This window comes from Hordeum vulgare, chromosome 7H, assembly GCF_904849725.1.
Source record: "Hordeum vulgare subsp. vulgare chromosome 7H, MorexV3_pseudomolecules_assembly, whole genome shotgun sequence".
NCBI classification, from domain to species: domain Eukaryota; kingdom Viridiplantae; phylum Streptophyta; class Magnoliopsida; order Poales; family Poaceae; genus Hordeum; species Hordeum vulgare.
Genome location: NC_058524.1, coordinates 408,598,896 through 408,610,735, shown reverse-complemented (window position 1 = coordinate 408,610,735; position 11,840 = coordinate 408,598,896). Strand labels below are relative to the sequence as shown.

Here is an 11,840-nt window from a genome sequence, read left to right as displayed (position 1 = left end):
CAGGGAGGAGCTTATTGAGACTTATCCCGGGCCGGACCTACCCGCGTCGCTCCAGGCTCGGTCCAAGCACGCCGCCCCGCCTCTCGGTCCAATCGCCGCCGCCGCCCCGTCGCCGCCCCACCTATCGCCCCGTCGCCGCCCCGCCTCTCGCCCTGTTGCCGCCCCGCCTCTCGCTCCGTCGGTTCGGTTCGCCGCCCCGCCTCTCGCTCCGTCGGTTCGGTTCGCCGCCCCGTCCCATTCGTTCCGTCGCCCCGTCGCCGCCCCGTCCCGTTCGTTGAAACAAGGGTTAGGTGCAACATGGACTTATAAGTCCCTGTAAACAAACATGTAGGAACTCGGGACTTATAAGTCTCTGTAAACAAACAGGTAGGGACTTATGACTTATAAGTTGGGACTTAAAAAAGTCCATGGACTTATGAAACAAACAAGGCCTAAGAATGATATGGACCATTGACGATATTCAGTGGAGTTCCTTAACTCTACATGATTATTGCATTGATTGCTTCGAGCCCGTCGGTACTCCAATGCTAATGCTCTTCTCATCTCTGGTGGCAAACAACAACTACTCCACCAGAGATAGTAATAACAACAATATGGAGTACTTACTAATAGTACAGCGAGTGAAGAATAAAGATGAAGCTATGCAACATTTTGCTTCATCTCATTTGTGATTTCCTGGAAGACCCGCAAACGGTTCTGCGGCCTCCACGGTCTTGTGCTCCCCGCGTTCTTAGGCCAGCGGCTAGCGGCCTCGGTGTGATTGGCACCCTGAGAGTGTCCATTGTCACCGAACGGTACATGACCGTGGAAAAGTGAACGCTGAGCTGTACTGCTTCTCCATGGTGTTTGCTTGGTGCCTTGAGCTTTCTCGTTGAGATGCATCCTGTTGAGCATTTGACAGACTTGATTGCTGTGATCATGAACCTTCTGCTGCTTCCATGCTGGAGCTGTCCTGACGAAATTCCGGTTCACGTTCTCATCCGCCGAGATTCTGGAGTCATTGCGTCTCCATGAACCTGCAGATGAACTTTGTAGCCGAACACTTGCAACAGGGGTTTTGAGGCTGCTGCTTCCTCCTTGAGAAGATGATGATGTTTTATTCCTCTGCTCACTTGCATCCTTGCTGCTCCCACCATGTGACGTAGTGTTCTTGCAATCGCGCCCCAGTTGCTGTTCATCCTCCTCCACTATGTCAGACCACATTTTTCTATCACCATCAACCAAACACTTCCCCTCTTGCACAGGATTCTCACTAGCATCGATGATGCCATTAGTGTTTGGCAGGCATTCAGCTGAGCTAGGAGTTTGAACATGATTCTGTGTGCTGATATTTGGTCTGTCCTTTCTTACCAGCCGCTTTCGTAGTTTCTCGAGTTGAGACTGTGGTGTGGCAGCATCATTGAACAGTCTTGAAAGATCATGGTACTCCTGCAGATTTTGTCCATTCTTCTCTCCATCAGTAGCAACCATGATTTGTGGTCCTTTACGCATCAACTGAGTTATTGGAGATGGAAGCGCTTGTGAGTTACAATCCTCACTCTTCTCTGTATCCACCAAAACTGAAGCTTGCAGTTCTTCATAATTCAGTTGAGCTGAAGAACTAGAGAATATTTGTGGATGTGGATATTCAAGACTCTCCACATCAGCAGCAAGTAAAATCTGTGAATCTTTAGACTTCATCTGAGTTACGGGAGAAGGGAGTGCTTGTGACTCAAGTTCCCTAAGCATTTCAGTAGCCCGTGCAAAAGATTTCACATGGTTTTCATCATTGCAGTTGTAAGGTATAGGTTGGAGAAGGTATTTAGCTTCAGCTACCTTTCCCATCTTCATCAAGCAGATGCCTAAATTACACTCTTTGTTATAATCAGCTTCCATAGCAAGAGCTTGCCTGCAAGTGACAAACACCAAGTCAGTAGCAGCTGGATTTCGTTGAATGGGATTTACTGCAAATGATGCATGAGGTTATGACAGAGAAGCAGAGTCCAATTCAACTAGTATCAGTGCTCAGAACAGTCATTTCTGCATCCTTGATGCGGACTGAGAAACTACTCCCCCCGTCAAATATAAAAGCCCCCCTCAAATTTCAAGCCTAAATTTGACTAACAAAATAAGAGTTGTATGCCATAAAAGTTATATCGTTGGAAACTTCTTTCGGATATGAATCCAATGATATACTTTTAGTGACATAATTCATATTTTATTAGTAAAATTCATGGCCAAATTTAGGCTCAAAATCCGAGGGTGTGTGTATATTTGAACGGAGGAGGTACAATGGTGCCAATATAATTGCTTATTCTTACAAATAGCACCAGAAAAAGGATTGAGAATTTCAAGAGAATACGATCATGCCTAACATAATCCATATCAGCTTAATAAGTCCATCACCAACATAGATATACCTGTAGAGCATTTCAGCCTCCTCATAGTTTTCTGACTGCATATAGGCCCAGGCGAGGTTACCCAACAACCTTCATGACAAAGCAGGGCCTTAGAATGGCGTTTGCGCGACAAATGAAGATGTACAAAATAATTTTAATACCTTGCCTTTTCATCCCTCAGATAGAGATAGACTACTCTTCCATGAGATTTAGACAGCTTTGCTTTCCACCGGCCAGAAGCTAGATCTTCATCAACCATTCTCAGCTTCACTGTCAGCATTTCGATCTGTTCTTTTGTCCTACCGCATTTCTGGTTTAACACGGATAAGATTTTTATCAATACTTGGCTAACTATTCATACACAAACCCGTTATGGGTTTATTATTAGCTGATGACTTCTTTGTATAGGTTTGCGCAATATATTAAATGTGTTCAGGATCTACTAGTGTACTCAAACCGCAAAAGTGGGCTTCGGAAGAAAGGTTTAGCTTATATATGTAAATTTACAGGACCGAGAGACCTTGTATAGGTCAAGAAGAATATTGTCAAGAGACTCCTGAGCTTCATTCGGACAACGGTCACGGAAGGATCTTATCGCTTCGATGGCTTCTTCAGCCCGATTTGCTTGTTTCAGTACAGTAGCCATATCCTTCAGTGCACTCTCAATTCGTTCACCACTGTTAATAGCTGCCCAGAACAATGGAACTGCCTTGTTTGGATCCTTTTCAATTAACTGGAATAATAGAAGCAAAGTGAGGAAACAGAGAAACACAAGCTTATCTTACGAAAGCTTTTACGATCAAGATTGTAAATGTATCTTGATTGATTCACAAGTCTGCAAGTGCCACAGATAGGAGAAAATATACACTGTGTAAACGCAGGTAATGCACAGAAGCATTTCAGACCATCAGGCAGAATGAGCACTTGTTACAACTACTAGTGAGACACAAACATAGTGCAGTACACTATCAGATCTTGCCAAACCGTTTCGATATAATCTTTTGATACAACAGAGACTACCGGTAATAGTGTAATAGAACACCTGCTCACCTAGACAAATGTAGCAGGGCAATACTTTCGTGCCACTTTAGGCTATTTTGCAAAATTATTATTTATGCCAAGGAGCCTACTTTCATATTTCTCTATTTTTGTGCAGTTAACAGATACCCTGATACAACTGAAGATGGTGTGAAACAGCCATATAATGTTTTTTATTGGAAAAATAATAAGCTTCAAAGCTACTGCATCCTTCTCTCCCATACACTACTCGAGGATTCGGTGAATTTAGCATCTCACGAGATTCAGCAAGCTGCAGTTATTGCAGAATACCATTACAATGCAAGTAACAGAACAATGATAGGTTCATTGAAGACAAAATTCAATGAATTGACTCAGGTCGATGATGGATACTTATTGACAAAATTCAATGAATTGTCCTGAAGAATTCCATCCATTTGGCCAGCCCGATTGGTAATGGCCAGAACCAGATAGATATAGCGCCCAATTTTGGACCCTGAAGAGGAAGAAATTGCACCTGATGGTGGTGATCGATCGTATTACCTGCGCCTGCTTCGCCCTCAAGTACGGGGAATCGACCGCCTTGGGCGCCCTCGGCGGCCGGGAGCACCCGCCGCTGCTAACCGGCAGGGTGACGTGGTAGGAGCAGCAGCCGGCGCTCATGGGCGGACTGACATGGTTCCCGGAACCAGCAGCGCCAGCCGGGGAGGGGCTCCACCTCTGAGGTACCGCCTCTGCCACGCCCCTCGGCGACGTCCATGGAGGCAGCCGCCTGCCCCCGCTCGGCATGTCGGAATTCCGTCGAGCACCTGTGGCGCGTTCCCCGGAAATGACACCCCCGGTACAAAAACTCTCCCCGATTCCGGGAAGGGACCAATCCGGCGTCGAGGAGAGAAACTCTCGCCTCCGGGACGGGTCAGTTCGCCGGCTATCGCATCCGCAAGAAGAATTCCTCGGAGCCAGCGAGAGGAGGGAGCCTGTTATATATACGCACGGGGCGCGGCCAACCGGAGAACGGAAGGAAAAATTTGAAACGGAGGGAGGGAGAGAGGGTGCCGACGTGGACGCCGTCGCGGGCCCACATGCCCGACGTGGACGCCGCGTCACGGGGTTCCCGTTCGCTCGCGTACTAGTGCTGGCAGTAAGTGTAACTCATGCGACTCTAGTGCGCGCATGTAATGCGTATCGATTGATCGATTGGTTTCAAGCTTGCATTCATGAACACGCGGCGCATGTGCCGCTCATGGACGTGGGCATTACCTTTATCCGATTCTCTCTTCTTCTTTTTTGTTGCCGGAAACCTTTATCTGATTCTCTTTCCGGTTAAAACAACATAATGATAACATGTTGTGGCACTAAGAGCAACTTTAACCATGCAATCCATTTCGTTGGTTTCGTGTTCGTTTGAATAGCCGCGGACACAAAAGTCGGTCCAACGCGTCGATCGAAACGAACGCGTGTCCATTTTTCGTCTCATTCCAGACCTAAATTTGGGTGGCATTTGCATCGTCAGGGACAAAAAGCATACGTCTGTATCGCCCACCCTTCTCTTCCCTCTGGCCCGCCAGTCGGTTGCACGTACACCGTTCTCCTCTTCCTCCTTCGCCTCCAAATCACCTGCCAGCCCCCCGTCTCCCACCCCTCGCCGCCCACTTTCGCCAACCATCCGCCCCGCGGACTCACCCTCCCGACAACCTCGTCCCCCGCCGCCGCCGCCCAGCTCCGCCACTTTCTCTCGGTGGGACCTGAGGCTTCTCTTGGGCCGGAGTCTTCCACAACACTCGGAAGGTGTTCGATGCTTTGCCCAAGGTACAAATGGATTCTGATGATGAGTATTTTTTTTCTACAACGTTCTTTTGGGTTCGGATGATTCTTCATTTGATGAGGAGGAGATGGTGGCGGCTACGTTGGTCGTCCATGACCACATAAGTATGGAGTGGCCACAGTTTAAGGGCTCCATGCCGAGGCACACGCCGGCACTGAATCGCAACCGGGAGAGTGGTCATTTCCTACTAGGGGAAGACTACTTCGAGACCCAAATTCGCTCTTCAAACATCACTTGTTCCGTCGCCGTTTTTCGAATGACTAGACGTGTTTTCAACCGTATTCAAGAGGGGGTGGTTGAGTACAATAACTATTTCGAGTGCAAGACGGATGCCCTTGGAAAGATTGGCTTCTTCTCTTATCAAAAATGCACTGCTGCCATTCGGATACTTGCATATGGAGTCCCCGCCGATCTCATTGATGAGTATGTCCGGATGAGTGAGTCCACCTCCTTGAGTCCATATATAGATTCTGCGGGGTTGTCATAGTTGTGTTTGGGCCAGAGTACTTGAGAGAGCCAACAACTACCGATACAACACAATTATTGTCGATGAATGCCAGTAGGGTGTTCCCGGGGATGCTTCGTAGCATAAATTATATGCACTCAAAGTGGAAAAACTGCCCTTGTTCTTGGCAAGTGCAGTATAAGGACCATGTACGAGCTTGCACTCCCATACTTGAGGCCGTGGCTTCCCAAGATCTTTGGATTTGGCACGCTTTGTTCGGCATGGCCGGATCTCACAACGATATTAATATGCTCTAGCGCTCTCTAGTGTTTGCTAGGATGGCAGAAGGCAATTGCCCAGAGGTCAATGTTTAGATCAATGGCCAATAGTACACCAATGGATACTATCTAGCTGACGGTATCTATCCACGTAGGTCTACTCTTGTGAAAACAATCTTCAACCCTGTAAAAGAGAAGAGAAAGATATTTTCCCAAGAGCAAGAGAGTGTTAGAAAGGATGTAGAGTGCGCCTTTTGCGTTCTTCAATCTCGATGGGACATTGTTCGGTATCCTGCTAGAACTTGGAGCATGAAAAAGTTGTGGGAGGTGATGATAGGTTGTGTGATTGTGCACAACATGATCGTAAGGGATGAGCGCCCAGAACGTCTCTGTGATCAAAGGTTTGAGTTTCACGGTGACAATGTTGTGCCTGAGCATGGAGGAGAGGCAATGTTTGCACAGTTCGTCGAGTTTCATCATAAGATGTGTGATTAGGATACTCACATGCAGCTACAAAATGATTTTGTTGAGCATATGTGCATTCATGTCGGCAACCAGTAGATGTATCGGCAATTTTTTTATTTTAAATGTATTTGAGATAATTTGATGTTAAACTATGAGATATTTTTTATAGTTCACGAACTATGTAATGTTTTGTATTAAACATTTACTAATATAGAAATAAATTTAATTTTATGTGATATTTATCAAGGCGATCAAAAATGGCCGCAAGCTTGTCGCGCGGACGAAAAATGGGTCGCCCAGTTCGATGCACGGCCGACCCATTTGCAAAATAGGGCGGACGAACTGACCCTAATGGACAAAACACGGACAAAGCCCGCGTCCGTTTGGGTCACGCGGTTGGAGTTGCTCTAAGGCCAACTCCAATACATGACCACAAACAGACGTCTGTTCCGTCCGCTTTTAGTCCGTTTGAGACGGCAATGGGTCATGTCTGTCCAGATTTATGGATGAGCCGGTCGTGCACCCAACGCATGACCTCATTTTAGATGCATCTCGTCCGTTCGAGATTAGCAAATAGTCCAAAGCAAACATAGCAAATGGTTCCACATCCGAAAGAGTATTATTACAATCAAATCAAAATAAACACAATATCAAATACTCTTACAACTCAATAATAATTTTTTTAATGAAAAAAATTAAACCGGTAGATTTACTGGTTGCCAATGTGAGTCCACATGTGCTCAACCAAGTCATTCTGAAGTTGGACATGATTATGCCAATCGCCTAGTTCACGATGAAAATGAACAAACTGTTCGGCGGTTGCAGGAAATGCCTGCTCAGGCTCAACATTTTTACCCTGAAAATCAAACCATTGGTCGTAGCTGCTATCATCACGCTCATCCTCCATGATCATAGTGTGCATGGTCATACAAGCAGTCATCACCTCCCAAAGCTTCTCCGTGCTCCATGTCAATATAGGGTTTCAAACGATACCACATCGAGACTAAAGCACACCGAAAGCACGCTCCACATCCTTCCTAGCACTCTCCTGCATTTGGGGAAACCTTTGTCTCTTCTCTCCTTGCGGATTGGGTATGGTCTTCACAAGAGTGGACCACTGAGGATAGATACCATCATCTAGGTAATATCCCTTATTGTATTAGAGGCAATTGACCTCAAAGTTGACGTTCGGGGAGTGGCCTTCTGCAAGCCGTGCAAATACTCGAGACCACTGAAGAACATTGATATCATTATGAGAACCAACCATGCCGAAGAAAGAATGTCATATCCATAGATCTTGTGAAGCCACCGCTTCAAGTATGACAATAACACCTTTCACATGCCCCTTGTATTGCCCGTGCCAAGGAAATGGACAGTTCTACAACTTCTAGTGCATACAACTGATACTACCAAGCATGCCTGGAAAACCCCTCTCGGCATTGAATGCCAAAAACCTCTCAGTACCAACGACAATTGGCCCTCGCACGTATTCAGGGCCAAACACAACCACCACGGCCTTGCAGAAAGTGTACATTGATTGGAGACATGTGGACTCACTCATACGGACATACTGGTCCACAATATCACCGGGAATTCCATATGCAAACATGTGAATAGTTGCAATGCATTTTTGGTAAGAAGACAATCCAAGCGTTCCAAGGGCATCCTCCTTGCACTCAAAGTATGGGTCATATGCTACCACTCCCTCCCGAATATGATTGAACACATGTTTCGACAGATGGAAGCAGCGGCAAAACTTTTGTGCTTTGAAGAGTGCGCTATTCTCAAAGTAATCGGTGAATACCCTATGAGCAAATTCTCGAACACCTTGCGGTCGTGGTGGAGATGTGGCCAGAAAGAGCAAGTCTAGTACGTAAAGCAAGGTTGGTGTTGGTGGGTGTGCGCCCTGTGGCAATGAAGTGTTTGCTAGAAGTTGTTGGGGTTGACGGCCCGCGTCGGCGGCCGTATATTCTTTCCCACCAACCGCAAGGAACCACGTATGCCAGCAAAAAGCTCTACGGAAACATGGGTTTGGCCGGCTATGACATGGAGTGGTTGTGGGGTGTACGACCTTGATGGAAGGCGACGCAGCCAGGAACTGGGTGGCGACAATGAGGCGGGGGTGGCACACGGAGGGAAGACGGGAAGGGCGGGGTTAGAGGAAGAATTGTAGTGTCCCCGACGGGCAGGCTAGGCGGAGGACAAGGGTGCGTGTCCCGCCCATCTGCGTGTGTCCGCTCGACCGCAAAAGCGGCTCAAAGTTGGGCCGGGAATGGGTTAAAAGCCGGCCAAAAAGGGACATTGCTACGTTTTATCCCGCACATTGGGCAGCCTGTTCTGTCTGTTTACCCCTAAATGAACACGGTCGAACCATTTGGGGTCGCACGTTGGAGTTGGCCTAAGTAACATGGTCCAAACGTTTTCATCACTACCTATGTTGCCACATCATACATATGAGATCAACGGAATCTTTTTGGTTTTTCGGACTTAGAAATGTTTTACCTCTTAATTAAAAAATCCGATAAAAAACCATTTCCACCATTAGAAAATCCGATAAAAAACCGTTGCCATATAGTTTACACTAAATTTGCCATGATACATTTTATCTATTTTTTCTTCTAGATTTAGAGCTACCGTTGTATTTTCAACTACTTTTCATGGTAGATTTTATTAATTGACCATGGAAATTTTTAGTAACTAACAAGAGCAAATTTAATTCATGGACCATGACAATTTTTAGTATACCATCACGGTAATTTCAGTTTATAGATCATGTCAATTTTAGTATTTTGGACCATGACAATCTCAGTTTTTTTATCATGGAAATTATTTTTTGTATGAACCATGGCAAATGTTAGTGCATGTATCTGGAAAATTTAACTAATTCATCATGGCTATTTTAGTTTATGGTTTATGGAAAATTTTAGTCATTAACCATGCATTTTAAAGTAATTAACGGTGGAATTCTTTTTAATTTTGAACCATATCAAAATTATTTCATGGATCATGGCAAATTTTAGTAATTCATCATAGCTAGTTAAGTTTCTTAATTTCCCGTTTTATAACATGTCAAAATTTACTTTAAACATAGAAGAAAAAGAAGCCGAAACATATCATGTCAACTTCAGTGTAAATACCATGGCAATTTATGTGCAATAGATATGACAACTTTTAACCCCCGAAAAAAAGTCGTTGAAACATATCAATATCAAATCTAGTTTCGAAGATCTCGTCGCGATGAATTTAATGGTGAAAATGATTTTTCAATTGGATTTTTTATTTCATAAATAAAACATTTTAAAAACTGTAAACCAGAAAGATTCCTATTGACATCATCAGTTTCGTCACTTGTGTATACATGCAGTGACATGACGCCATGTGTCGTGATGGGGGTGTTTGGCCCAAGTTGTTTCATGCCACACGTTGATAACCCATAACTGTAGGGGATCGTTTGTAGACTTTTTCGATAACTAAGAGTGTCGAACACAACGAGGAGCTAAAGGTAGAATTAATATTCTCTCAAGTTCTATGGACCACCGATACAACTCTACGCACGCTAATGCTTACTTTACTTAGAACAAGTATGAAACTACTTTGCGAGAATAAAACTAGAAGTACTTAGTAGATGTAATAGATATTTTTGCAAGAAAATAAATAGCAAGTAAATAAAAGTTAGGGACTGTTTAGATACATATTAATTTAGTTAGTTGTTTAGTAGAAAGCTTTTTGTGTAACACAAGAGAAAGATTGTCCATAGGCAATTGAATATAACACAAGAGAAAGATTGTCCTCCACCGACACCCGCACAACGACCCTCATTCCGTGTCCTCCTCCTCCTTCACACAAGCCGCCACTAAGGAGCAATGATGGCTGGAGCAGCATCCAGGCGTCACATCAGTTTGACCAAGCGCACCTCTGGGTGCCTCGGTACCTGGAGGGTTGCTACTAGGGTGCACGACGTGTGTGTGCAGCCCGGTCCGCAGACCTTTAGGGCCCGCGACGCTTCAGACTGCCCCCAAGGCTTCGCCAGGAAGCCATCCCAGGCACGCCTTGGGCCCGAGGGCTACTGTTGGCGTTCTAGGAATGGGGGTACCCAGACCTGCCTGCCTGCGGCCCAGGGCTGGCCTACTTCACCAACCGACCATTAGCAGGCTCAACGTCACTCAAGGCAAGGCACTCGTGAGGGGCCAAGCCTCACGAGGAGGAACGAAATCAAGACCTATAGGGGGCATCCTCAGGACCCCTCCGGAGCGGCGGACATTCAGAGGCAAGGTCTGAGCTCCGGAGTCAAGTACGACGGAGAGGAAGGAGAGGCGAACAACAGATGACAGGACCGTGCAGTTTCCCCTTTGATGCAAAGGAGGCAAGGACGTATGCGGGACCCGAAGGCATCCTCGAAAGGTTTCCACTTTAGTGTAACCAAGCCACCGCCACCCGCCTGTAGGGCGGACGCCAGCCCTGCAGCGCGGGCAACCACTTTGCACGCGAAGACCACCTTTGGGCAGGGGAGCATGTTCCCCTGTCCCCCTTGAAGATTGGCCACTATGGGACCCCTTCCCGTCGAAACGATAAGGGAAGAGGACCGGGGCCGCCACTATAAATAGGGGATAGGTTGCTTCGTAGAGGGGGATCCAATTCCCGAACCACCTATTCACCCACTAGCACTCCGCAAGGTCATCCAGCCTTCGGAGGCGCCCAAGCACTGTACTAGTTCATCCACCAACCTCCACGAAAGGTAATCCACCAAAGCAGGAGTAGGGTTTTACGCCTGTCAGCAGACCGAACCTGGGTAAACTACCGTGTCCTGTGTCTTCCTCGTCGTCGAGTGAGTTCTTTTCTTTGCCCATCGAGTAGCGATCCGATGGATCGCATCTGCTACGCGGTCTCTGCACGCGCCCCTGAGTTCGAATCCTTAGGGTTTTGCGGATCCCGAAATCCGACAGTATGAATGTGATGTGATATGCCAAAGACATGATATGATATATTGGATGTATGAGATTATTATGTTATAATAGTTAAATGTCGACTTGCACGACGATGGTACGACAACCGGCATGATCCATAGGGTTGTCTTTAACTATTTTGCACTTGGTAATGCTTTGCTTTATCGCTAGTAGTAGCTTTAGTAGTAACATCATTGTTAGCGCGACAACCTCGATGGCAGCACAATGATGGATATCATGATGATGGAGATCATGGTGTGGTGCCGGTGATGATGGAGATCATGCCAGTGCTTTGGTGATGGAGATTAAGAAGCACAAGTTCATGGCCATATCATGTCACTTATGATTTGCATGTGATGTTAATCCTTTTATGCACCTTATTTTGCTGAGGACTATGGTAGCATTATAAGGTGATCCCTCACTAAAATTTCAAGACAAAATTGTGTTCTCCCCGACAATGCTTCGTTGCGACAGTTCGTCGTTTCAAGA

General features: G+C 46.1%; 1 protein-coding gene across 1 annotated transcript; it reads right to left on the bottom strand.

Moving 5' to 3' along the window:
- Window positions 1-374: 374 nt before the first annotated feature.
- Window positions 375-4,558, bottom strand: LOC123408702. The gene is made up of 5 exons (XM_045101756.1): window positions 3,939-4,558; window positions 2,899-3,111; window positions 2,540-2,688; window positions 2,400-2,468; window positions 375-1,888 (listed from the first exon to the last, which is right to left on the bottom strand). The coding sequence occupies exons 1-5, from the start codon at window positions 4,182-4,184 to the stop codon at window positions 640-642; spliced, it is 1,926 nt and encodes a 641-aa protein (XP_044957691.1). The 5' UTR covers window positions 4,185-4,558; the 3' UTR covers window positions 375-639.
- Between the last annotated feature and the right edge of the window lie 7,282 nt (window positions 4,559-11,840).